Source organism: Simochromis diagramma, unplaced genomic scaffold (genome assembly GCF_900408965.1).
Source record: "Simochromis diagramma unplaced genomic scaffold, fSimDia1.1 OVJJ01000216.1, whole genome shotgun sequence".
NCBI lineage: Eukaryota > Metazoa > Chordata > Actinopteri > Cichliformes > Cichlidae > Simochromis > Simochromis diagramma.
This window is the reverse complement of record NW_024386883.1, coordinates 7,166,405-7,193,940: the sequence shown is the minus strand read 5'-3', so window position 1 is coordinate 7,193,940 and position 27,536 is coordinate 7,166,405. Positions and strand designations below refer to the sequence as shown.

General features: G+C 39.4%; 4 protein-coding genes and 1 long non-coding RNA gene across 6 annotated transcripts; 4 read left to right on the top strand and 1 right to left on the bottom strand.

Annotated features, from left to right (window-relative positions):
• Positions 1-2,732: 2,732 nt before the first annotated feature.
• Positions 2,733-7,409, bottom strand: LOC120733660 (pyruvate dehydrogenase E1 component subunit alpha, mitochondrial-like). Its single transcript, XM_040031968.1, has 11 exons — positions 7,288-7,409; positions 6,867-6,935; positions 6,620-6,793; positions 6,293-6,419; positions 5,816-5,907; positions 5,601-5,693; positions 5,268-5,423; positions 4,668-4,739; positions 4,525-4,592; positions 4,040-4,148; positions 2,733-3,793 (listed from the first exon to the last, which is right to left on the bottom strand). The coding sequence occupies exons 1-11, from the start codon at positions 7,333-7,335 to the stop codon at positions 3,629-3,631; spliced, it is 1,173 nt and encodes a 390-aa protein (XP_039887902.1). The 5' UTR covers positions 7,336-7,409; the 3' UTR covers positions 2,733-3,628.
• A 1,966-nt stretch (positions 7,410-9,375) lies between these two features.
• Positions 9,376-11,409, top strand: LOC120734058. Of its 2 annotated transcripts, none has more exons than XR_005695963.1 (4): positions 9,376-10,076; positions 10,434-10,527; positions 10,674-10,774; positions 10,892-11,409. It is a non-coding gene; the product is annotated as an uncharacterized LOC120734058 (long non-coding RNA). The 2 variants fall into 2 exon arrangements; XR_005695962.1 differs by lacking the exon at positions 9,376-10,076 and adding an exon at positions 10,290-10,329.
• A 6,063-nt stretch (positions 11,410-17,472) lies between these two features.
• Positions 17,473-18,866, top strand: LOC120734356 (claudin-4-like). Its single transcript, XM_040033130.1, has one exon. It carries the CDS (start codon positions 17,651-17,653, stop codon positions 18,242-18,244), a length of 594 nt encoding a protein of 197 aa, XP_039889064.1. The 5' UTR covers positions 17,473-17,650; the 3' UTR covers positions 18,245-18,866.
• Positions 18,867-22,921: 4,055 nt separating this feature from the next.
• LOC120733658 (claudin-4-like) lies at positions 22,922-25,232 on the top strand. Its single transcript, XM_040031966.1, has one exon. The coding sequence runs from the start codon at positions 22,969-22,971 to the stop codon at positions 23,554-23,556; it is 588 nt and encodes a 195-aa protein (XP_039887900.1). The 5' UTR covers positions 22,922-22,968; the 3' UTR covers positions 23,557-25,232.
• A 269-nt stretch (positions 25,233-25,501) lies between these two features.
• LOC120733659 (claudin-4-like) lies at positions 25,502-27,111 on the top strand. The gene has a single exon (XM_040031967.1). It carries the CDS (start codon positions 26,091-26,093, stop codon positions 26,652-26,654), a length of 564 nt encoding a protein of 187 aa, XP_039887901.1. The 5' UTR covers positions 25,502-26,090; the 3' UTR covers positions 26,655-27,111.
• Positions 27,112-27,536: the final 425 nt, after the last annotated feature.

Sequence of the window (27,536 nt, the reverse complement as noted above, 5' to 3'; positions counted from 1 at the left end):
ATACCCCTACTCCAAGGCCCTGCATGTGTGGGTGGTTGTGGTGGAGCGGGAAGAGGGAGGCAGCTGGAGATGGGGAGGGAAGGAAGGGAGGGGCAGGTGACCCCTCCCTGGGGCCAGCTCCCCCGCTGACCCCAGTAGGCACTCCCATACTCCGCGACCCAACTCTCACGGACCGGTACCGGTCTTAGCGTTATTTTGTTATCGTTTTTTCCATTAACTCGGTTTTTCTGGTTGTGTTATGAATAAATCTTTTTTTCGGTACCGGTACTAGTTTTATTTTGTTGTATTTATCCGCGACACCTTAAAGGCCGGTCCATGAAAATATTGTCGGGCACAAACTGGTCCGTGGCGCAAAAAAGGTAGGGGACCGCTGAACTAGGACATGTAGAAAACGTTCATATTTTGGAAAAGATATTTATTAACATTATCCAGTGATCATCATATTGTTCTGAGTGTTACTGAATGACTGTAGACAGCGGGATCTTGGTGGATGCCTAGGGGACAGAATGTCATCTATGTTTATTTTTAAAATCTAATTTCATTGCTGGAACTATGAAACAACAGGCTGTAGAGGGAGACTTTAATACAGGTTGACTAATTCGTACTATCATATCTGATGTAGAAAAATCTGTATAGATTTAGCATAATATATTAAAAGTTTATTTGAATAATCCAAGTATGCAAACTAAATATCACAGGAGAGCTTATGAGACCCCAAATACTGACGAGGTCCAGTTCAGAGATGCAGGATTAGCAGAGGTGAAGCCTAGAAGACAGCTGGCAACTGCAGCCATGTATGTCAGTACCCACCTGTCACAAAGAGCATTCCTAATTCTGCATAACTGTAAGCATTGAAGCAAACTGCCAATTGGATACTTCTTTACACTCTCACTGTCCTTTGGGTGAAACCCCCCCCCACCAAAATTCAGCCAACAAGATTTTGACTGGTCTCTTAATGCAATTGACACACACTCTTCGGCAAGCAGCCTGGGTTCGGAAGAGCCCAACCGTCCTACAGGGACGTTTCCTGTCGGATATGTTACACTGTTGAAATGATGGGCCAACTCATCTCCCGTGCAACATATTTATTTTTACAGAAAACTGTAAAAACAGAAAAATAAGACAATCAGTTCTCTTTGGCGCGCAGGCCGTACGCTGCCTCTTCGCCACTGACACTACTTCTTCTAGTGTAGCTGACATTACTTTATACAAGTAACTTATACAGTTTCACATGCACCACCTTTGTAAACTGGTTAAATCACACAAATACATTTTTACTATACACATGAATAACATAGTGAACTCTCATTACAGTTTTATCTTGTTTTTACTACTGTTTTAATCTATTTATGAACCTGTCTTCTTAACTGTATTTAATAAACTAGATCTCTTTCAAATAAATGTTTTTCTTAACATATTTCTATAGCATTCACTCTTCATGAACTAAACATAAAGCAATTCACATTTTCTCTTATTGTGCAAAATATATATCTTGTGGCTTTAACCCAAAAATACACCTGCACCGAGCTCAGAGTTTCGGTACAGTATAACACTTGGATCGGCACAGGCTAACAACTGGACCAACTCGGAAATTAGCTTTTTAGCTTAACATTCGCCACACACAAGACATTTATCATTAATCGCCACTGCTGTCTGTCACTTTTATAACATCTGTTTATATTATCAACCACCCAGCTTACCTGTAAAAACAGAAAAATAAGACAATCAGTTCTCTTTGGCGCGCAGGCCGTACGCTGCCTCTTCGCCACTGACACTACTACTTCTAGTGTAGCGTCAGCTACCGATGCGTACAGGACCGAGCGCCCTCTGCTGGCGGAACTTATACAACAGTAAAACTTACATTGCAGTGGCCTTACTAAAAGAAAATGTCTCTGAGCATCAAATAAAATGGGGGGCTACTATTTTCATGTCTCTGTCTTTGACATAGTGCCACAGATACACAATGGACGGGTGAAGGAATTGGTGCGTTGTGTGCCTGGGAGGACTGTCGATTGAGATTTATACCTATTAAGAGCCATGATAACAGGGTTCCTGCTGATTGGAACTGGCTGGGCTCTGGCTTATTGAAGAAAGCGGTTACAGCTGTTCAAAACCCCACAAGGCTGGCTGCGTTGATCGAAGCGATGGGAAGGGCCATGAGTACTCAGACTGTGCTCATTGAACGCAATATGGATAAGATCTTGGAGAAGCTCACAGCTCTTCAACGAGAAATTGATAGACCAGGTGACCAGTGACGGACATTAGACCAACTGTGAAAAATGCAGTTTCCCCGAAAGTTGATTCTGTTCATCTGGATGTAGAAACTGTCACCACATACCCACCCCTGTTGCTTGTCACGTGAGTTTATGGTGTTGAGGTGTGAATGCATGTTATTGTTGTGCTGAGAAGTTAGTTTTCCATTCTCATACTTATCCTCTACCAGCCCCCACCATTCCATTGTACATTTCATTGTTTGGCTTCCAAGCTACCTGTTCTGCCCCATCTCTAATGGGACTTGTGTAATGTTTGGAAGGGGTCCAACTTCACTGCAGGCAACTGAGAAATAAAGGCTCAATCATAATGAAAGGTAATCAGGCCTGAGGAGACTCCACTACCAGAAGGTGACACTGTAGGCATTGAGAATAGCTGCAAGCACCTGGAAGTCCCACAGCAAAAAAAGAAAACATGAAGTGGCTGCAAGGATAGCTGCAACCTGGAGGGTTTTCACCATACACCACATTAGTTTAGATGAGTGGAGTGGGACTAAACCTGAAGTACTGGTGTGCTAATGCTACAAAAGTTAGCAACTTCTTTGGAAAGGGATCAAGTAGGGTATTTCTTGAGTGTCCCTTAGAGAAGGCTACATAGACCATTCTGGTAATATTTGCTCATGCAATAGTTTAAAGCCATTTTCCTCTTAGTTTTGTAGGTATTGAGACTAGACAGTCATAGACCATTGTTCTTTGTCAGAGCTGCAACCATAATCTTAAGACATTGAAGCCTAAAGTTTGTTAAAGTTGGCCTGAAGTCTAAATCCAGCAGTGACAGAAGCATGTTAAGTCTTCAGATGCACAAACTTGTCACCCAATGTTAGGGTTCACATTTCTAGTTCAAGTCAAGCCTGAAGTGAAGCCACTCTTAAAGGGCCTCAGGATTTGAGTACTATGCTAACACATCCGCTTAACTTGAGTCAGATTAAACCTCAGACAGTTGTGTCAAGAAAAGTTACCATGTGAAGACAAGCACTTTCTCAATTTGACTTCTTTAAACATATGGAGCACAAAGCCATGTTAAGGTCATACATCCTTTGACACTAAACATTTATAGCACCTCAAAAATTACTAGATTACACAGCAAATAATCTAGTCAGAGCCAGAGATTTAAGGAATGTGGCTCAAGTAAAAAGATGAAATCTACCAGAAGCCAATCACTAAACATTTCTGGCCAATGTAAATATGGTGAAGAGCATAAATGTAGGTATAAGTCTTACACTGATAACATTAACACTTCACTGTAGCAATTTCAAGACTTCAGGTAGTAAAGTGAATCTGATCTTGTCTTGGCTCTGGTGTGAGGCACACGTTTAAAGTACATGTTGTGCATTAAGGACAGGTGGTTGTCAAGAACTTCAGCTAATAGACTTCAGCTTGGTCCACGGGTTTGTTCCGCGCACCTCAAAAGGTGGCTCATTGTAGAAGATGTGGTTGCACAGTTCTTCCAGTGGGGGCTCTGGGTCTGTGGTGGCAAACTGAGCTGCAGCCTCAATCTCCTTCCTCACTTCCACATCAATTCCCTGCAGAAATGACAGTTAAACAAGGCATCTCCCAGTATAGGAGGCAATTCTGCCTGGAGGATCTCATTTTAAATGGAGTTGCAGCCCTTTCATTATCCTCACATGTAAAGCATGCCATTAATACTAGTTCAAGTGAGATCACAAATGTTAGTATGCTTAGCTAGTCAGACTTCCATTACTCGCTGCAAAGAAAAGGTCTAAACTGTCAGAAGTGTTGCTCATAAGTTTGATTTCTGCATCTCCTACCTTGAGTTCCTCCACACTAGCCATGTTGTGGCTGAGCATGTGGTCCTTTAGCATGGAGATGGGGTCACTCTTACTGCGCACTTCCCGGATCTTCTCACGTGTGCGGTAGCTAGAGGGGGAGATGGTGCAGCAGTTTTAGGGATGCACAAGGGTTGCCCAAAAAAAAAAAAAAAAAATGTTCTTTGAGCATTTAAAAGTGATTTAGATGCTCAAAGTGAAAAATTAGTGCCTTGAAATTTTCAATAAGCCATTTCTATGCAGATTAGAAATGGATAGACTTAAAAGTTATTTTGAAGCATCAAGTCTGTCAAATGGAGAAATCTAGCAGAAGATACTGAAATTCTGTAGGCAGAACTAGCCACTACAGAGGGCATACATGAGACCAAGGAGCAGAGATCAGAGCCATAGGAACGGCAAAGGACATTTGTAAGATTAAACAAGAACTTAAGTTGCTGCAACTTAAGCTGGCTCAAGTAGACGTTTACCTAAGTCCAGGATCGCTCATGCTGTGTCCATGATAGCGGTATGTCTGGAGTTCCATGAGAATAGGACCCTGAGCAAAGGACAAAGAATTTCAGCGAGACAAGTTTCATATCCTGCAAATGACAATTAAGCATTTTAAACATACCTTCCCAGAGCGACAGTGATCAGCAGCAAATCTGGTTGCTTCCCGGACACAGAGAACATCCATTCCATCCACCTGCGCACAGTTACTGAGTTTTAATCCCATCTTACCAAAAAAAAAAAACCAAAAAAAAAAACCCCCCACTGACAGGGTCCATATGCAAGTCCATGGTTGCACCAGACACATTTTAAATTAGTCAAACCTACAAGGAGTCAGAATTGGTATACTTGTCTGTATTGCAGTCTGATAGTGAACTTCAGAATTCAACATTAGACTAGTGTGTGAGAATGGGTGGATGACTGAATGTGTTAAGTGCTTTGGGAGTCCTTAGGGACTAGTAAAGCACTATACAAATACAGGCCATTTACCTGACCATTTGAGGCTGCCATTTCTCCAAACGGCATTTCTCTCACTTCCAGCTAGTGTGCATTGTGTTTGAAACAAAGAGTTCAGACATGCATTTGTAACTAAACAAACCCAGATTGAATAATTGGCATTTTGATTAAAGAGTGCAAGACTTTGCAAAATGAGAGCAACTGTCATTTTGAGCTGCACTATTTTACAACTAATGAGAGATGTGCCGAAGCATGCCAGACCCCCTACCCTCAGACCAGGAATGAACTCTCCTCTCTTGTAGTAATCTGTGCTGGCTGCAGCTCGCTCCACTGAGGTGCCCATGGCATAGCGGTTGTTCTCACAGACAAAGATAACAGGCAGCTTCCAGAGAGCAGCCATGTTGTACGTTTCAAAGATCTGGCCCTGTTGAATATACACAAGGGTTTTAAAGGTTGTCCTGCAAAGTTGTGAAGTTACAGCTTCAAGACTTCCTAGAGTTTAGTCATGTTGTGCATTTAGCACATATTTGACAGATACTGGCCGTGCAGAGCCAAGCGTTGCGCTTTCAACCCATTTACATACAAAATAAAAACTACATACCTGGTTGGCAGCACCATCACCATAGAGACAGACACACAGCTCATTGTTGCCCAGGTAATTGCAAGCAAGTGCAACACCAGCACCCAAAGGAACCTAGAGAAATCTCACATTGTGTGGACATTAGTGTTAAAGTCTAAATGTACAACAAGTGTCAGTTCCAAACCAATGACATGTTTAAACCATAGAAGGCAAAAAGACACATAGATGACATTTACCTGAGCACCAATAATTCCATTTCCACCATAGAAGGTTTTGCAGTACATGTGCATAGAGCCGCCCTTGCCCTTTGCAATTCCACCTCTTCTGCCTGTGCATGGAAAACATTAGTTGACATAACGAAAGTATTTCCATCTCAGAGTACTTATTGCCATTTGTTCCTTGATTCAGTGATGCCAAAAACTTCTTAGAGCCTTAATCTCAGGGAATAAACCACCAAGGGCAAGCCACAATTGTGCCACCTTCATCCAATTAGGGAGACATTTCTATTGTCATCTTGTAACTGTAGTACTCCATGTACTGGGCTCTTTAGGATAATCTTTAAGTTTCTGAACCTCAATAGCTTGACTTTTGGGAAATATTAAAAACCTGTCAAGTTACTCTGGCAAGATCTGAACACTTACAACTGCCACGTTCACAGTGGAGTCGCCAAAATGAGTCCCATGTTTACTGATCTTTAGTCTTCAACAACTCACCAGTGAGCTCAGCCATGATCTCCTTGACAGTCCCTCCCCGGGTGTAAGTGTAGCCATGGACACGATATGCTGTGATCAGGTGGTCTGACAAGTTAATTGAGGCTTCAAGACCAACAGCACAGGCTTCCTATTATGAGAAAACAACTTCATGTGTCTGGACCTAAAGGGAGATTCTGAAGAGTAGCCAAAAAGTATTTTACAGTAATAGTACTGCGTTACTGCAATCAGATTGCAGTTCAAAGCCAGTTTCAGATCTTTAGCAGGTATTCAATGTATACCAGCCATGAGTTTCATTGTAGATGAAGAAAAAAAAAAAAAAAACCCAACCTGGCCATCATACAAGTGACAGAATCCTCTAATCATCTTCTGCTTGTACAGCTGATCTGCCTTCAGCTCCATACGTCTCATGACCTGCATTGTGCGGTAGTACTGCAGACCCTCATCACGAGTCAAAACCACCTGAGTGGCAGGGCCCTCATCCAGCAGGAAGAGGTCACATTCCTGGAGAAGCAAATATCCATGAGTCAAAGTGCCAAGTGCCAGTCTGTGTTCAAGACCTCACTGTCAATCTTACCTTTATTTCAAAGGTAGCCCGAGTTGTGAAATCAGTGAATGTGCGTGCTGACATAATCAGTGCAGCACCCTGTTGAAACAGATTTAAGCACTTAGTCTTTAAAAGCAATGCATGTCATATTGAGACAGCCACAGAGATGATGCTTCCAAGACATTTTTTCCCTCAAGCGCTGCTCCCATTAATCACTCAATGCAACTAACACTAGTGGTTCTTTCCCCAACAAGCCAAAAGAATTTCTCCTTTGTAGAACCAGGTTTGTAGTTAAGCCATGCACTGAACAGTCTTTAAGCAGACTGTCAGTTTCCAGTAGTCTCAAGTGCAAATAATATTTTAGCGCTAAAGCTTTAATGTTTAAATAAAAACAAGAACAAAAACAAAGCCTTTAACTCAGGTCACAATAAAATAAAAACTGAGTACTTACATTCTTCTGGGCAGTCACTCGAAACACACTTGCAATATTGGCCAACATTTTTTTTTTGCCTACACTAACCCAAGACACAACTGTCCTTCTGGCTTAGGGCCTCTTCCCTGTCTTAAATATCGGCAGCTAAAAAACACAGCTGACGGCGATCCCTCTGATGTGCATAGCACAGAGTGAAGTGAAAGCACCGGAGGTAATCAGGGTAAAGTGACTGCACCTGCAGGAAGGAGTGGAGTTCGTTAACAGTTTACTGATTAAAGGATTGGATGCTGTTGATTTTAAAAGAAAATGTAGGCATACTATTGATGATCATAAAGAGCCTGATACTCTCAGGTGATCTGTGTGCCGTGATAAATGGGGTGTGTTTTATTGAGTAAAGGGTGTTAAATTATTGTGTAGAAGGTGTAAAATTGGTGTGATAAAACTTGGCCATAGCCGTGTTTGGCCCACTGTGGTTGCCACATTTCATACTGTGTTGTATACTTTTTAAACAAGGAAAATTGCTGCATGAGCTTGTTAGGATCCTTGAAATCAATTTTTAAAATAAAATAAAACAAAATAAAGGATCTGTCTAACTTGGGAGCTGGTGTCATACTGACGTAACCACAGTCTCAGGCCTTGATCTGTTTCTGTTACATCCTACATGTCTTTGAAGAAATATTCTCAGTCCAGCTGAGGATGTGGTCCCTGCCAGTCATAATGGTAGTTTAAATGCCCTTTTAGGTATGACCTATACGTTTCTGCAGTATGTTTATCCACTTTGTAAAGGCATTTGTATAAATTTGTGTTACAGAATCAATCACAACCATTAGTTTCATATCTGCAATAAAACCTTTCACCTATATAGCATAACAGTGCAATTCTTTAATGCTTCTTTAAGCTGTTTCAGCTATTCAACTTTGATGATGGCTATAACTTCACCTCGGTGTGTCCTTGGTCCTCCAGGTAGATGCCCGAGGTTTTTGAAATCTGGTGAGTGAGATCAGACTGCAGAGATCCTGATCCTGTAAAAAAAAATTAGGAGAAAAAACATCACTGCACACTTTCATGAAATGAAATAAAGTTGATGAAAGGAAGAAAAACAGGTTAAATTAGAGCAGACCTCTGGGAAGCAAAACAATACAACATCATCAGTTTTTATTAAATGTGATCTTCAGCCATTAAATTGTGATGGAGATGGCAAATGGTAAATGGCCTGTATTTGTATAGCGCTTTTCTAGTCCCTAAGGACCCCAAAGCGCTTTACACAACCTGTCATCCACCCATTCACACATCACACTGGTGATGGCAAGCTACATTGTAGCCACAGCCACCCTGGGGCGCACTGACAGAGGCTCCCCAGGGTGCAATACCAAGCCAAGTGTGTGACCCGGGAATCTACTGAGCAGGCGATCAGTTTATAGCTTGAAACTTACACACACGATCACTGAATGCACTTCCTGCTGTGAGACAACAGTGCCAACCACCACTGTCCACATTGTCCACATTCATTTAATTTTTTTTTAAAAATGTCTTTGTAGAGTTTAATAAGATCTCTCTACTATACAGCATATGCACTTTGCACAGGCTATAAGCATTCATCTGCACAGTAAAATGGTTACATCTATGTCACTCATTTATTTTTATTTGGTTTTGATTTCCTGCCCTGTATCAAATCCATCATAGACTCTCAGCTACAAGTACCGATACACTAATAAAATATTGAAACTGATTAGGTACAGTCTACAATCTTTCCATGCATAACATGAATAATCCAGATTGAGGTTGTCATAATGAAAGGGTTAAATAGCTGTTAGTGTGCCTTGTTTTGCAGCATGTTTCACAATATAAAAAAACATAATGTCACATCTGATTTAAAAACATGAGGACTTACACGTAAGCTGTAAATAAGCCGTCCTTATCTTTGAATCTAACCTCTCTTCTTCCTCTCTTGTGCGCTTTCTTATCTTTCTCTATCTCTGAGTGAAGTTAGCTCTCTTTTTTTTCTCTTCCTGTGAAATATAGCAGCTGGACCTTTAGCTAGCAACACACTGTGACAAACTGCACACAAACAATTTGTGTGCAGTTTGCTAATGTTTGTTGGTTTATTAAGGCTCAAATAGGTTTGATGTGATGATAAAATAATTACCCCCAAATGTGTTAAAGCAAAAGTAACAAGACTGTTTTGAAAAGGAATAGAAAGTACATATACTTATTTAAAAATGCATGGAGTAAAAATAAAAAGTAAAAACTACTCACGGAAAGTACAGTACCTGGAAATTGTAATTTAGTACACCAACAAAATATTTGTACTTTGTTACTTCCCACCTCATGTGACAACGAGGCAGAGAGAGGTGCTTCAGCCAAGATTTTCAAAACATGATGTGTCCTACAAAAACCATCAGAGTTCAGAGCAGGCTTAACCTATAAGTAAAGCTATCACCTGGGGATTTAACTGCAAATTAAACCATAACATATGGGCTCCATGGAGCGCCAGCCTGCTGCCTCAACATGCAGAAGCTGCCAGTGGCAGTTTGGATAGGATGTAGAAGGTAGGAGAATCCAAACAAAATATCACTGCAAACTTTAAATATGCAAGTACAAATCTAGCAGCACTTTCTGGATGAAAGCATGAGGAAAACTCTCTCTGGGTCCCTCCCATGTAGCTTTGACTGGAAACAGCTTCTGCAGAATTGTCTCCTGAGCAGTCCCAGTTATTATCGCCACATTCATTAGATTCACAGGATACGGTCATCCTTTCAGACAGCCCTTTTAGGAAACGTCAGAAGCTGGATGCAGAAGCTAAGCAAGTAAGAGTTAGCAGAGTTCCCCATTCTTCTAACAGTGTCATTTTTGTTTGTAGTTTAAGTGCTCTGAACTGTGGTTATATCAACATGTAGAATGTTTTTTATTGTGTTTTCCAATTGGTGGAATCGATTCTCACCAGCAAACCTGGTGGAGAACGTATAATAAATGAATACAATCAAATATAAAGTCCCTGGTGGATGAAACCAGAAGAAAAATAGTCAACATACTGGTAGCTGACTTGACAGAAAAAAATGGGTAATTTATTTCTGGCCCTTTGATTTTACTATCATTTTCAAATGATTTTAAATCTCTATTAATTCCAGGGAAGCTGACTAGTCCTTTTCCTTTTGATCTTGCAGTACATCACCACCACGGCAGGTAAAAGAAATGTATGCCAGAGGAATTGTAACCTTTTTCCCTTACCTCAGTGACCCGTACTCCAAAAATGGCTATGTAAGTAGCCCACAGTAATAACTGATACAACTAAAATCGCATTTAATCATTTTAAATCCTGCCAAAATGTACGTCCTTATCAACTGTTCATTGTTACATAACTGATAAATGAATAAACAAAATGTCTGTACATGTCACTCTCCAAGGAACATTATTATGATTGCGAAAGTGGCACTGGTTACTTGGCCTGGAGGATAAAAAACCATACAGAGATGCACTGCTAAAGGGAGGCGATTATCATCTGGAGGTAACACTTATAATTCAGTGGAAATACAGTATACAGTTCCAAATTGTGGTACTGTATTAATAATGGTTATCAAATGTTGTTATTAGTTTTGATAAAGCTGTATTTCGTATTGTCTAGCACCAGGAGATGGATCATCGGGTGAAGTCCGGTGTGGTGGACCAACTGTCAGACGAGAGTTGCAGTTTGTTACAGAGAAGTTACTGAGTGAGGATGAGTGCAAGGAAGCAATCTCTCTGATGGAACATTCAGCTGATAAAGACACAGTAAAGAAGAAGATTAAGTTGACATTTGTTTATCGACACAACATGGTCCTTGACCCCCTGCTGTCAAGCAACATACTGTCTGTTTTTCCACATTTCAAAGATATCAAAGGCTTGGTGAATATTTGTCATTACTTTGACAATGTAAACACATTTTATTTTTTGCAGACAGCAGATATAATTCTCTATTCTCTATCCCTGTTACAGATCGAACAGGATTTTGTACTGATGTTTGGTGAGGATGTATCAGGCAGGTTGCTGAAAAGGTGGCCAACAACATTCAAAAGAAAGATTATCCAACAAGGCAGAAAGCTTCCTTCAACCAGTGACCTGAAAAAACTCTTGCTGGCAGTTGACTCTCCTGAGGATTCCACTGAATTTAATGTTGACATTGGTGAGCTGTTGTTTCTTGGATTAGCACATTTATAGCATATATAATGTTTGTCACAGAACAGCTATCCTTTTTGTATTTTGGGTCTACTCAAACATTTTGTCAATGCAGATGCATTGAAATGTGTTGTTGATGATGATGATTCAACTTTATTAAAAACAAGTATTTTTTGCAGGCTGGGACAGTGACCTCTCAGCAATTCTATTGCTATTACATCTGATTCCACCATCCGGTCAGGGTCAGAAGAGACCAGGAAATGTATCAGCTTCTTAAGCAGAACGGCATCTTGTGGTCTTCAAGAAGGTTTGTGTTTCTTTTCTGTTTTTATGTTATGAATTACCAATTTAAGAAACACTTGATTCTTATTGCTTGTCTGTATTTGTCTTTTCATACTGGAGCAAATATCCAAGAGCACCTTGATGCCATCACTACCAGCACTCAACCCTACCTCCTGGCTGTTGGGATGAAAAAGAATGACATCCACCGGTTCTTCATTATTCTTGACAACAATGCCATACCATGCAAGTCTACCTGTTCACTTGGTGCTTTTGATGAACTGTTTAAAGCACATTTTGTGTTTGGCACATCTTACAACACCATGCTTCACAACATGTACAAATTCATCCAAACCACAGGTTTTAGAAAACATTTAAATACCAAACATGTTAACTATTTTGACCAACAGGTTGACGCTGATGTTAATCTACAGCCTGATGTGGAAGTTAAAGAAGTTAGCATTACAGGAGAGGTGATGTCAACTAATGTAGAAGAAACACCCACAACATCTGAAAAGTTGAAAAGGTCAAATAAGAGCACTTTGGATATGTGTGCCTCTGCTGTTGCACAGCTCAGGGCAGCAGGATTAAGCCAATCTACTGTGAATAGTTTTGTCTCCTCAATGGAGGAAGTGTTTTTTGAGATTCATACTCAGGCTAAAGATGCAGCCTTACAGAGTGTACCTTCTCAGTACACCACAAGTAAAAATAAAAAAGACAAACAGCATCCCACGCTTCAAGATTTGATGTGTTGGAGCCGGAGTAAGGGGCACGTTATGGAGTAGACGCGCAAACCACGAGGTCCCAGTTATTTGTTAAATTACTTTATGGTTCACCTATTGTGGCCCGATTTCAGAGATTCCTTAAGCTCTATTAAGAAAGTCAGCATTGTTTTAGTAGTTGTTTTTTCCGTCTTTTTGGCTTATCCTGAAGTGAAATACCTCCTAAGCAGTCTGCTAAAAAAAAAAGGCTAGCTGCTCAGAGACTGCAGCAAGCAGTCAATTGAAATGTAGCATTTCTTCAACAAACACACCTTAAGAATAATGACCATGCCAGATTAAGACGAAGTTGGGTTGGACACATTTTTCATTCCAAATTTAATGGTAAAGCCAGAGGCGCAGCAATTTTGATCAATAAGAATATGCCATTTATAGTCTCTCACACAACAGCTGACCCAGGTGGTCGCTATGTAGTTGTGACAGGATTCCTTTTTAATACTTCACTTTTTTTGAGTGCTCCGAATTGGAATGACTCAAAATTTTTCAGTTACTTTCTTAATTCCCTTCCACAGATTGATACACACCAATTGGTCCTTGGAGGAGCCATGAATACTGTTACGGATCTAGCACTAGATTGCTCCTCGGACAAAAGATTCATATGGATTACTTTTTTTTCGACAAAAAATTGCTTCCTAATATCAAGACTTGTAAATACAATAGCACAGTAATATCACAGTCCACTTGTTTTGGAACTCAGCTTCCCGGATGATCCCTTTGTGTACTCCTGGAGACTCAATCCTCTTCTTTTGTCAGATAAAGAGTTTGTGGAATATCATTCCAAACAAATTGATATCTTTATAAGAACAAACATTACGCCTGGCATGGCCTACAGTACAGTTTGTGAAAACTTAAAAGCATTCTTAAAGGGGCAATATTATATCATACTGTTCATATACTAGAAAACAGAAACATCTATCTGAATTGATTGATCCAGGAGGTCCCTTTTAGAGGTAGTCCGGCAGGTATTGCAGCCTATAAATCTGAATTACAGGAGTTAAAAGAGATTGTTAAAAGTCAGCAAGAGCAGTTGAATTAGCTCGCAAGGAGCTGCTTTGAATAGTGCTTATCCTAACCATATCCTGCCATATCCTGTAATAAGGCCGTAATTTGCAGACGGTGCCAGAAGGTTGAGCATTTTGCCAGAGAGTGCCCTGGCCCACAGTTATGCCTACGCAATCCAGCGCAGGCCTGTTCAAGTAATGTTGTTTGCTCTTCCATTCAGGGAAACTTCCGCCGGGTGAACCATTGAGCCGAGGTTCGGGTGGGGCGTCCTAGGCTCACAGTCTGTAGTACCTGACCCTTTGCCCCGGGTTATTGGTAGGAAACCACTAACCCCTGCTGTTCAAGCCACTACCTCTGTCTTCCCTGGGTATGCATTGTCTGACCTTCGTGTTTTACAGGAAACTGACCCCTTGATTGGAAACCGAGATGGTGGCCTGATGCCAAGGAGCGTGGTCGCACTTCAAGGCGGGCCCTCAGGTTGGCCAGGCAATGGCGTAGGTCAGTGGAGCGGGATGGCGTCATCATAGGAGAGGAGAGGTGCTGCAGACATTGTTGCCCAAATCCCTTCAGGGTCAGGTTTTGTAGTACGGTTATCAGGGTGTTCAGAGAACAGTAGATGTGGTTTCTCAATGGTGATACTGGTTAGGGATGTATGGAGACATCCAAAAGTGGCACCAGGAGTCGGCTAAAGATGCACAAACCCATCCTAATGTTTATGTGGGTCATTTGCTGGCATCCCGACCAAAGCAAATCCCTGCAGCTAACTGGCGTAAGACGCGCCACGACCAGTGTGTAAAGGATGCTCCCCTGCGAGAAGGTCAGTTGGTTTACCTGAAGGAAGTTGGGCTTAGAGGCCGTCATGAAATTCAGGGTGTTTGGAGTTCAGTGGTGTATAAAGTGCTTGAGGCCCCTGACCAAAATGGGTCCATGTACACTGTTGCTCTGGTAGATAACCCGAGTCACGTGAAACATGTTCGCTGTTCACAATTAAAGAAGAATGTGGAATTTGAGAGCCTTTGTCCCTTCAGTGCTCCAGTTCAACTACTAGAAACTGCCCCTATAGAGGAACCTATGCAAGGTTGTGAGTGGTTTTTATTGGTTTTTGAACCTAATCCGGCCCCAAGAAATTGCCAACCAAGACTGGAGACTCCTCGCCCACGTCGATCAGGCTAGCTAGAACCCTTAACATCCACTGTGGTGTCAGTTTGCACAAATCCGTTGCCAGGTATTGCTGACGTCCAGAATGGTGTAGCCCCTTTACGTAGGACTACTTGGGCTAATGCTGGGATACAGTCGAATCCGCATAATCTTCGCCAGGTAGCAGGGAGTAGAGCAATCAAGACTGGGAGTCCCCAGGTACTGGTGCCCAATACAATTACCCCGTTTAGTAGGAGTGCAACAATACTCATATCGGTATCGAACAATACAAATTTTTTTATTTATTTTATCAACTTTTCTTCTGACGATGCGTTCGACTACTCCGCCTAGGCTGCACTGTCGAGCGCAGATCCACTGAGCGCAGCGCAAGCTAGCGAGACAGAAGTTAAGCTCGTTGCAACATGGCAACTGCCTCAATGCTACCCGAAATTGAACCTCCCCCACCCTCATTCAGATCTGGCTTATGGAACTATCTTGGTTTTCATGTGAAGCATGACCCTGATGTTAGCGCGTCATGGACAAAAGTAAAACAGTATGTTGGATGTGCCACGCAATGCTCAGTTACATTTGTGGGACCTAGTGCGTTAACGCAGTTAGATCGTTAACGTGTTGACGCCATCCAGCCCCACACATGGGGCGATCCGCGGTAACTCGTTAACGGAGATTTGCGACGTTATGGCTTTAATGTCATTTTAATGAGATTAACGCTGACAGCACTAGTGGGAACACAATGAATATGACTGCACATTTACTCCAACATCATCCTAGTGCAAAGACAAGTGGAAGCAGACAAAAACAACAAGCACGCATGCTACAAACTTTACCCGAGTCATTTAGACAGCCATTATCACATGATTCTCCTTATGGGGACCTGATATGTTTAATATGCTGCTGAGAATATAGCCCAGACGAAGCGTATACTATAGCTTTTATTTTGGAAAGAGCCATTTCTCTGTAATAAACTCTCTTTTCCAAATATGAGTGATTTCTCGATCAGATAGATTTATTTATTTATTTTATTACTTTGTTGTTTCAGCAACATTATATATAAAAACTGTACTTTTGAGTTAAAATATATATTTAGAATTTTAATAAATGACAAATTAAAAAGGAATGAACATTTTTTTGTATCGAAAAAATATCGAACCGTGACACCAAAGTATTGAACCAAACCGTGAATTTTGTGTATCGTTGCACCCCTACCGTTTAGACCTTGGCAGTAAATGTCAATAGTCAGGACAACGATTCAAATCCCGGGGGTTAATTGTAGTGAAGTCTGCGAATGCAGCGCAAAATCTAATATTCTTTCCTGGGGTGTAACTTCCCCCAGGTAGCACCCCTCCGTAATCCCTCGCACCGCTACAATTTGGTATCTGTCGACAGGATGTAGGTTCAGTGTTAACCTGCCCAGCCAAATCCTTTCCTCCCCTCCTCGTGCCGCTACATTATAATTGGAGTATATTTGTCTTCTCTCTTGTTTAAAACAAAAAACAGAAAAACCAAACAAAAAACCCTAACACTAGGTCTGCACTTGCAGGCCTCGCTAGTTCAAAGATTTATCCCCATAAACAAAGCAAGACAATCAGAGATCAATCTATTTCAACTTGCAAGGGGAGCCGATCGGATCAGGGCCTTAGAGCTGAAAGCTCCTCACCTGATCCCAGACAACTAAAAAAAAACAGTGTCCTTACATTCCTTACCAAATAAGAAAACCAGGACCTTACATGAAATGTGCCTGCAGTTAAACACTATAGCTATAACCTCCTCCACCATCCTACAAGTAAGAAAGGGACAGAAAAATTTCTGAACATGCAGTTCAGGACAAGGTTTACAAATTTAAGTACAATGACAACTTTTACCAAAATCACCCTAACACTAGGCTGCACTATTTGGTTATGAAACAACATCAGCATCTTGGCCACTCTGCATGAAACAGACTTTTTGTTAAAATGTTTTTTCAGCAAGTTGAGAAGAACATTGGGTCAAAAGAGCCAGGACCATGACATTCACATTCGTATCATTAATTTTCTGTAGGGGAAATCGGGAGAGAAAGGAAAGAAGAAAACTGTTAGTAAAACATAAACATAAAGATTAAAATATACAAGAATTAATATTTAACAGCACAAACAAAGTGAAAGAAAACCAAAGGAATTAAAAAACATTAACAATTGTTGCCAGTAAACAGGTGTGATATAACACCAGAAATGAAATTGTTTTGAGCCCAACTAAAAGGTTTGGTTTGGTGCCTAATGTGTTGCCGGCTTTGTGTGGTTGTATTTCTCACACTATATCCTGCAGTGAAACTGCTTTTCACACAGGGTATTGTTTCTCATCTTTCTCCCACTGTTTCAGAAATATATTCCGTATGCAATTATTACTTCCATGCATTAAACACACACACACACACAGACTACTGATCTCACACGTATATGAAGTTCCCAATCATAGTTTCCACTTTAATTTAAACACAGCATTTCTTCAGAAGGATTGAGATTAACAATATAACAACACAAGGCTCAATCTGCTGTGAATAAATCTCACAAATTTTAGTGATCCTGAACAAATTTTGATTTCTTTATTTGCACTGAAATAATTTACTTAGTGACTTTGTTTCTACTTTGTGATAAACTTCTAAGTGAATAAAAAGTTAACACTGAGATTAAAATTGTAACAGAGATGTGGCATTTTTCAGCAATGATGATGCACATTTAGTAGGTTCCAATCAAATACTACTTGCATTTTTCAAATTCAAATTATTATTAGTTCTTCTGTGTGCTATTTTTTGCCATTATGTGTCACTTTCTTTAGAAACCAGTTTCAACTCAGAGGCAACACTAAAAGCTGTCATCTCCTGTAGAAGTGTGAACAGGAACCGAGGAAGCCACAGTCAAATTCTGAGTATTAAAACCAAATGATAACCACTTCCTTCTCAGCGCTTCAGATAAATTCCTGAATCTCCTGTTAACACATCACCTTTACTCTTTGAAGAGTAAAGGTGCTTCAGCGTCATCATGGTGGCTTGTGAAAGACAGCTTCTGGGCCTGGCCTTGGCCATCATTGGCTTTGTGGGGACCATTAGCATCTGTGCTCTTCCCACATGGACAGTGCATAAAGTCGACCATCAATCATCGAACAACGTACAATCTGAAGGTTTGTGGAAAGCCTGTGATACCGTCAGTGCAGAGCACGTGGAGTGCAAACAATATGGAAAACGACTCTATATAAGTCTAGACCTTGAGGTTGCCAGAGTGCTCATCATCATTGCCATTATTATTGGTGTCTTTGGGATCCTGCTCGGTGTTGTTGGGAGCAAATTCATCAACTTTGTGCCAGATGAAATGAAAAAGAGCAAAATAGCTATGGTTTCCGGAGTTGCTATTCTCTTTGCTGGCCTCTTTGTGCTAATACCAGTCTGCTGGACCACCATCACCATCACCTATGTTCTGCAGGGTGACCGTGTAAAGAGTGAACCGGGAGCCTTGCTTTACATTGGCTGGATCACCACAGCACTTCTGTTCCTGGGAGGAGGCCTCCTCTGCAGCTCCTTTATCTGCAGAGATGGAACTGACCAAGATGTTGAGTACGTCAACCCTCACTCTTTGTAAATAGTCTTTTTTACAAAGAGCAGTTACTTAGTTACTCATATTAACCTAAGCTTTGAAATCCAGCAGTCTGTTAAAAAGAAAAAAAAAGGTTGAATGAGTAGTACAAGAAAGTTTAAAATAATTAAAATAGGAAAAACTTTCGGCAATTTGTGGATGTAACTTAATTCTTGATATATTTTGTTGTATTTTATACCAGACAGTTTTTCTTATTATGTTTACTGTTTATGCTATTTACTATAAGAATTTGGACACAGTTTCCCTTTTTTTCTGTTATCTTTGTAAAGATCAAAAGCATGTGCATTCAAAACCTCTATAAAACATGATTGTGTATCTTAAATCCAGATCTGATCTTTGACTTTTTCTTTATTAAACTGTTCAATATTGATTGTGTTATTCATTTGCAGTTGCATTGAGAATACCTTTCTGCAGTATTTGTTTGCAGTTTTTTGATTAGGTATGATTGTATTGTAACAGTAAAATTGTCACATTAAGTTGTCGGTTAATAAGAGAATGAGATCATGTTTTGGGCATTTTGAGTTTTGCTTAGTGTTTTTAAAGATATCTTTTTGGTGGCTGTTTTTCTGAAAGAAGCCAATTAAAAAATGTTTGTTTTCTTTTGTTTGGATTTTTAAATGTATTGCATCCAGTGTTGGGCAAGTTACTTTGAAAAAGTAATTAATTTAAATATAAATATAAATCATAACAGACTTCAAAGATACCACAGTGTACTCCTGCTGTGGAGAGGGTTTGTGGAAGAAATGTGAATTCGCAGAAAACTCATCCTTTGGTGTGTGTATGGATTACGAGCACACACCATTACCTAAAGAGCTGAGGGCTGCCAGAGTACTTATGATCATTGCCATTATCATTGAGCTCCTTGTGATGCTGCTTGGTGCAGCTGGGAGCAAGTTTATTAACTTTGTGCCAATTAAAAGGCAAAGGAGCAAAATGGCTCTGACTTCTGGAATTGCCTTTCTCATTGCAGGCCTCTTTGTTCTCATACCAGTCAGCTGGACAGCCAACACCATCAGTGATCATTTTCATCCTACCCAGTCTCCTTATGATCCTCACCATGGGATGCTTAGGAAGATGGAGTGGGGAACCTCGCTCTACATTGGCTGGTTCACCGCCGTCCTTCTGTCCCTGGGAGGAGGCCTTGTCTGCAGCTCCTTTTTCTGCAGGGCAGAAACTGACTAAAACATTAAGTACTCCAACTCTTACCATGTAAGCAAGGCCATATGTAATAAGGCTTATTTTTATACATCGAGCAGTCTATTGGAAATAAGAAAAAGGTTTTCTGAAAGTTTTCATCTTTACTTTGTCCTTTGAATGAGTAGATTAACAAAGTATAAAATCAGATTAAAAAAGAAAAATTTTGCAGTTTGGTTATGTAACTTGCTTCTAAATCTGTTTTGTTGTATCCTACACCATTATAACCACCTTTGCATTTTTTAAAAATTTATTATTTGTGTTGTTCACTTTGTTGTATGAAAAGAGACGTTCCTTTTTTGTGTAAAATCATACCAAGCATGTGCATTTAAAAATGCTATAAAATCTGACTCTGTATCCACTGGTTTAAGTCTATGTTTTATCTTTTAGTATCATCTGTTTATGTGATTGTATACAAGTAAGACTTATCTCAAATGAGAATATATATTTCTGAGCATGTAAAATGATGTGTATTTTTTTATTTCTCTTTTTGGTTCCTTTTTTGTTAAAGTGGCTAAACGCAAAGCTCATTAACCGCAAAGCCGTTTCAGCAGGCTTTTTGCTGACGGTTGCTTACTCCAGTTACACACAACAAGAAAGAAAATATAAGGATTTATATATATTTAATACATTTCAATATATTTACCAGTACATTTCAGAATAAATGTAAATATATGTGTGAAAATACAAACAAAATAAACAATCACGTGTACTTGTAATGCTGTGAAGATGTATTCACATTTATCTGATTTCAGATAAAATATATTTCCCTATATTCTTTATATTGTGAAATAAAAACACTAGTAACTGACACAAGCACAAGACTGCAACACCAGATTTTTATGCTAACAACACCTTTTTGAAGGAATTCTCCTGAATTTCACCAGCGCAAACCGTGCTCGTCCTAAAGATTCAGAAACTAAAACTGTGACAGGAAAAAAAGGAATACAAACGCTTTCGTCTTTTCCTTCATTTTTCTTCCGGTCTCTGATTTAAAAAAACAAATTAATGTGAAAAGCACAGCAAAACCCTGGTTAAAATTAGCAAGTTGATATCCAACTTTGTGTGACTGCTTATCCCGTTTGCCAGCGTTAGGGAAAGTGAACCCAGATAATTGACAGTTACCCTGGTTACGCTGAGCTCACTTTGTAGTTTAAGGTTTAAATTTACAGTAAAACTTGCTCTGTTCCATTGGTCCAGGAGTCTTCCTGCTTGAGAAGAACTTTCTGCACCTTTTCTGAATGGAGTCATTAAATCTGGTATAAGGCTAAGTAGATATGGTCAAATAAAGCTTCCTGAAGCACCGAATTACTCACAGATTTTCAACACAGTCCTCTTTGGTGACATCTGGTGGCAAAAAATATGAAGAGCAGCTTGAATCTGCAAATTACGAAATACCTCATTATGATTGCCCCCTCTACAGATGTACGCGTTTTGACAGTTCTCTCTGACATCTGGGTACCGCAGTGGTACATATTTTTAACACATATTTTTGGGGTGAAAATATTATGTTGACAATTTGTGGGGAGAGTTGCTTATGAACTGGTTTTTATTTATGAAGAAACAGAACACTGACTGAAAAATTGACAGCGTATGACCCCACTTCCTGCTCAGATCTTCCCTCACAGATAAAAATTACAGCTCTCAAGGACACACTATGTCCATCCTTCCATTCATCCTTTTCAGGGTTGCAGGAGGGCTTTAAGCCTATCCCTGCTGTCTTAGGGCAAGAGGCAGTGTACACCCTGGGCAGTCTGTCACAGGGCTAACACAGATACAGAAGACAACCATTCACACTTAAATTTACACATATGGTGGTGAGAGTCCAATTAACCAACACGAGAAGAGGAGGCTGCATGTGTAAATATATACACTTTGAGATCCTATAAAGAGTGCAACGAGAGCATAAAGTGTAAATGATATTTTCACACGATGTGCAGATACTGAGAGCTAAGTGAACTCTTTCCAACTCTCATGCAAAAGAAAAGTTACTGCACAAAGGTCTTATTTTTACCTGCATTCTCATACTCGGCTCTTCTTTTATCCATAATTCAAGAGAAGTCAAAACTATTTTAAATGACAGTCATATTTTATAATGTGCCGTATGGCTGTCAACAACATTGGTATTCACATGTTCTAAGTAATATATCTATATTTAATTTTGTGGCTTGGAGATTGCAGCATCAGTACAATCTAATGTGTGCTTTCTCATGCAATGTGAGCGAGCGAGTAAGGAAGCCACTCGAGTGGTTTCAAGTGTGAAAACCACATAAAAACTAGTTCCTGCTCAGCTGTCGCTCACTGTTAAATAACTGGAGCACTCAGACCACATCACCCCTCCTCTTTGAAGCGGTGGAAGACAGTTTCTTGGTTTGGCCTCGGCCATCGTCAGTTTACCTATATACAATTAAATCTATCAATCACTAAATTAACTGAAACTGAAAAGAGAGTTAAACACAAAATGAGAGTGAAGAAAGACAGACAGTCAGAGACCCTGTATACTGGCAGCTCCTTTACTTTTGGTTGTTCTGTGTGGGTGAGACAACTAATCTCACCATGTACATCTTGAATAGGTTGAGTATAGATGATATAGTTTCAATAAAAACAATTTTATGACAGAAATTTATTGGACATATCACATTAACCAACTTTAGTTCCTGAAGAAGATTTTTAAAACGTATCCAATGTGAGCACACAGAAGAACATGGATTACAGAAGATCATTAGATGATCTCATCTGAGTACGAGCCAACGGATGAGTAAACTGCACTGAATAAAAGTTTCAGACCATGTGGATGTTCCCCTCTAAATTTAAGTAAACTGAGCATAAAGGACATGCCACTTCATTTAAAACACATGATCACAAGTTGAACCAGGCACAAAGCAACAAATTGCAACGAGAACATCCGGTCATGAAGATGAGTCTGTTATCATCGTTGCAGCTACATATCAGTGACTGAACTACAAGTATCTACTGGTAATGAAGATAATCTGTAGTCACATCTTCTTCCTCGGAACTCTACATTAGCATCTGCTATGAGTAAATCTCACATTTCAGTGAGAATGAAGGAATTTATATTCCTCTATTTATGAGGAAACAATAATGTTTGATTTTGTTTGTATTTAGTCACAAAATGCTGAATCATTAAAGACTTTAATTTAATTAACTTAAACCAGGATTGCCACAGACCATTTAAAAAAAATATAATCCAATTGTAATTTTCTTTAGATTTAATTAACAAATATATGCGATTTCCTTTGCAACCTTTTTCTAATTATACTTTTTACATTTTATGCCTCTCTGAGAGTCTGGGTTTCCTTCAGAGAACATTTTCAGCTTAAAGGCAACAATCTGTCTTTTCCTTTAACAGCATGATTAGTGAGTTGGAAACTAGTCAGCTCCTCTGATCATGAAAAACACATAAAAACCACTTCCTGCCCAGCTCTTTTCTAAATTACTGCAACTCTCAAGAACACACTGTCTTTCCTCTTTGAAGAGCTCAAGAAAACTTCATCATGAAACCTGGCGGGAGACAGCTTCTAGGTTTGGTCTTGGCCATTTTCGGAGTCCTGGGGAGCATCATCAGCTGTGCTCTCCCCACATGGAGATCCCCTGAGTGGAGGAAATCAGAGGGTTTGTGGAAGTCCTGTAACTTTGATTATAGTTACTATCTACGACCAACAACAGAGTGCAAATCATATGATTCTCTGCTGGGCTTACCTCAAGACCTGCAGGCTGCCAGAGTGCTCATCGTCTTCGCCATCATTGTCGGGATCTTTGGAGTCATAGTTGGTGTTGTCGGGGGCAACTGCACCAACTTGGTGTCAAATAAGAGGAAAAATAGCAAAGTGGCTATAGCTTCTGGAATAATCTTCATCATATCAGGTGTCCTGGTGATCATTCCAATCTGCTGGAGCACCATCACAACTCTCACCATGGCGAGAACGTCTTACTACGGACCTCCATTGATGGGAGCCTCACTCTACATCGGCTGGGCATCTGCAGGGCTGCTGTTACTGGGAGGAAGCCTCCTCTGCTTCTTTTGTTCACGCAGTAATGAGAATGGCTTTAAAGTTGAATACTCCAAACCTAGCTCTGTGTAAAAATATATAAATACTTCTATAAACTAAATAAATTTAAATGTATACAGTCTCTAGGGATCAAGAGAAATGTTTTAGAAAAGCTTTACTGTATTTTTCTTGACTGAGAAAAAAAATAAAGCATGGAATGTGACCAAAACAGGCAAAAATGTTTGCAGTGTAATTGTGTAAAACAAATATTTCTTTTAGTCTCTTTTTATATTATATCATAGGTATAGAAACAGGGGTTTTTCTAGGTAGTCTTCTTCATTTCAACTTTCAAAAAAGTCTGACATGGAAACCAATGTTTTAAGTGTAGGTCAGGTCTGTGATTACTCTTTCATCACTGAACTGTTGAGTGCTGTCACTGATTTGTATCCACGGTGTGAATAGTGTCCTCATTTTTCTTTTCTTTTCCTTCTTTATGTAAGATTGCATGCCAGTAAAATTTTATAATAAGTGATGGTGTATATTTACTTTTTTTATCTGATCATGATGGATCTTTTTCTGTGAAGGTTTAATAAACATAATCAGAATGTGTTTTTGTTTATGTAGATCTCTCATGATTTAAAAGACTAATGAGAATTAAGGTTTTTTTTCATTGAAGATCAAGAGGAGAGGAAAATATTTTTAATAAAGACAACACTGTTGAGCTTCATGTTTTGCATTTCTAATTTACAGTGTAAAATATTTGTTGTAAAAACCAAGCAATTAGTGTCTGTATACGTGTGTGTCGGTCTGTGGTTACGCTTTATCATTCAAGCAACAGGCTACATGTACTGCAGGAAACACATGTTCATCATAGTTAATAAATGTAGTTGCATATGCAGTCTAGTTCAACATTAAAGAAAGTTATTTTGTAATACATTAAACCACAAATTAAAAATCATATGAAAGAAGAGTCAGTTTTGATTTGCTTTATTACTTTGAAAGTGCTCCTAGGCAAAGCTAAACTAAACTGACATTAAATAGCAAACCACTGCCACAGAACATTGAGCTGCTATCTCCAAGTTGTCCTATAAATAGTTCAACCTACTTTCTGCACGCATTTTCTGCGCTAAATGAAATGAAATAACATGTTAGTATCAAACCCAGCATTAACATGTGAAGACTGATAACATTTGTTTAATGCTAATGTTTTGTTCTAGTTGTGAGGGGAAACACAAAAATTCTTGTGTAGATATTTTTTTTCCACTTTAAAAACATGTAGTAGTTTGCCTTTGCATGCCAAATTATAACCTCAGTGTGTGAGATGCTGGTGTTTTTTCACCTCTGAATGCAAACATAGAAAAAAAGACACTGGATGGTCTGTTTGTCTTTTTCTAAATAAATGTGTTGTGAAATGTTTAATTCATATTTAACAATTAAATTATAACATTTTCTTAACCTATAATATATTCAATTATACCAACACTGTTATTATTAGTTTACCCACAGGGAAATGTGGCATTTCCAGTTTTAAAGCAGGATTGGAGAAGCTTGGGAAAACTTGTACAAAAATAAAGAAATTACTGTAGATCGCACATCGGTGGAAATCATACCTATAGTAGCATATATCACCACATTAGATTGGTTACTTTTTATAAATACTTAGAAGTCTACAATGTCTATAATGTGAGTGTGTTTACCTGTCAAACACGAGGAAAGTGTTTGTGTGAGAATCCATTAGTGTTTTCATTTTCTCTTTAAAGAAGACTGATATTCACACTGTCATGGTTCTGGGTCATTCGACCCAGCATTTTGAGTTTATGATTTCTTTCTGTTGTATTGTTATGTTTTAGTTTTCTGTTACTTAGTTTAGTCGTGGTTTTTCCTGCTGAGTTATTTCTACTCCTGGCACATGTTTTCACTTTTTATTAAGTTCCTGTCTTCCTGTGTCGCCTGCTCCTGGGTCCTTAACTCGCCACACATGATTTGCTTCCAGATCGTTAACACACACACACACACACACACACACACACACACACACACACACACACACACACACACACACACACACACACACACACCCTACATGCCAGTCCAGAGAGACAGTGAAGTCACTCTGAAAATCACCTGTTCTTCCTTCAAACTCTACTTTAGCATCTGCTGTGAATAAATTTCACACTTTTCAGTGAAAAATATTTGATTTTGGTTGTGTTTTATCACCTCAATTCTTAATAAATGAAAAGTTGACAGTGAAACTAAAGTACCCCTGAAGTAGTGTTATTTTTTCCACTATTATCTGTTGGGGACATATAGCAGTTCATTTAGAATAGTTAGTATCATTCGACTAAAAAAAGAGCTTTTTCAAAATATTTCAAATGATAAAATAAGCAATTATACCTTTGTGCCTCTTTTGGTACATGTATCTCTGTAACACTATGTTTCATTTAGAAACAGTTTTTTAGCTAAAGGGTAGTACTAAATACTCAGCAAACTTTAAATATGTGAATACTCATTGAGGAAGCTACAGACATCTCTGGTTATAAAAACCACCTACAAACCACTTCCCACTCAGCTCTTTGCTCACAGATAAGCTACTGCAGCTCTCAAGAATACGCCAAGAAATCATTATAATGAAGGCTAGTGGAAGGCAGCTTCTGGGTTTGGTCTTTGCCATCTTCGGCTCTCTTGGATGCATGGCCATCTGCATCGGCTCCACTTGGAAATTTGCTCAGAATAATGGGCTGGGTTTGTGGAAGTACTGTGAGAGTCAGGACTATTACTACGGGACAGCATGTGAAGCTTATGTTTCTCTGGATGTACCTCAAGAACTGAAGGCTGCCAGAGTGCTCACCATCATGGCCATCATCATCAGTGTTTTTGGTATCATGCTTGGTGTGGTAGGGGGCAACTGCACCACCAATGTTCAGGATGAAAGGCAAAAGACTAAAGAGGCCTTTGTTTCTGGCATTGCCTTCATCATTGCAGGTGTCTTGGTGCTCATACCAGTCTGCTGGACCACAATCACCATAGCTCATGAATCCTACAATGAAGAATACAGAATGGGAGCTGCGCTCCACATCGGGTGGGTGTCTGTAGGGCTGCTGATACTGGGTGGAAGTCTCCTCTGCAGCTCCTGTCCACTCAAAAAGGAGACTAGCTATGATGTTAAGTACTCCCAACCTCCCTCTGTGTAAATCAGGGTCTTGTAAAAAGAAAAAGCAGTTAATTAGAAAGAGTAAAAGCTCTTTGAAACTTAAATGTGTGATTTGGATGAGTAGTAAAGTTTGTGTATTTAAACTTTCTGTAAAATCTGACTGAGCAGCCACAAGTTTAAATCTATGATTTATTAAACTGGTTCAATATTGATAGTGATTTGGATTATTGTCTTACTTGCTGTTTTTAAATACTTCTTTTTATATTTGGTTTTTGCTTGTCTGTTTAATTTGTGAGCATGTACCATTAAAATGTACATTAGATTTACTCACAAGCATGTGAGAGCAGACATTTCTTCGTTGCATCTGATGGCAGTGGCTCTTTATTTTCAAACATCTAAATAAAGAGTCTGATTACAATTTGTGTTTGTGTTTATGTCTTCATTTATAAGCTACTAAGGAGTTGTGTATATTATTGCATAAAGAGTGGGTCAAAGGAGAGAGAAATATTCAATTCAGTTCAGTTGTATTTTTTTATGCAGGTACCTCAAGGTACTTTGTGCTACAATAATAGTATAGCCAACAGTAGCGTGTGCCCTCATTAAGACATATTTCATGTTTTTTGTTTACAAATAGTCTGATAATGGAATACAGTATAATACAGGGACCTCAAACATGTGGCCCGGGGGCCACTTGTGGCACACGTCACCCGTACTTGCAGCCCATATATTGACGTGATGAAATATAATGCAGTTTGGTACTTGAAGTTACTTTTTTTGTTACGAGAGTTTGTTTGTTGTTGAGTGCAATGTTAAAATAAGTTCTTAAAAAGAAAAAAAAATTAATATGAATGCAATTTGAGCAGAGAGCACAAACCTGTTGAGGGATTCGCAGTGTTAGTTCAGTAGTGAGAGACTTATTTCT

Excerpts from the sequence above, each read along its gene's own strand:
- LOC120733660 (XM_040031968.1), bottom strand. The coding sequence starts at position 7,335 with ATGTTGGCCAATATTGCAAGTGTGTTTCGAGTGACTGCCCAGAAGAAT. Across the intron at positions 5,908-6,292 it reads GATCATGGCTGAGCTCACTG|GCAGAAGAGGTGGAATTGCA; the intron begins GTGAGTTGTTGA and ends TTCCATGCACAG. Across the intron at positions 4,149-4,524 it reads ATGAGCGATCCTGGACTTAG|CTACCGCACACGTGAGAAGA; the intron begins GTAAACGTCTAC and ends CTCCCCCTCTAG.
- LOC120734356 (XM_040033130.1), top strand. The coding sequence starts at position 17,651 with ATGGTGGCTTGTGAAAGACAGCTTCTGGGCCTGGCCTTGGCCATCATT.
- LOC120733658 (XM_040031966.1), top strand. The coding sequence starts at position 22,969 with ATGAAACCTGGCGGGAGACAGCTTCTAGGTTTGGTCTTGGCCATTTTC.
- LOC120733659 (XM_040031967.1), top strand. The coding sequence starts at position 26,091 with ATGAAGGCTAGTGGAAGGCAGCTTCTGGGTTTGGTCTTTGCCATCTTC.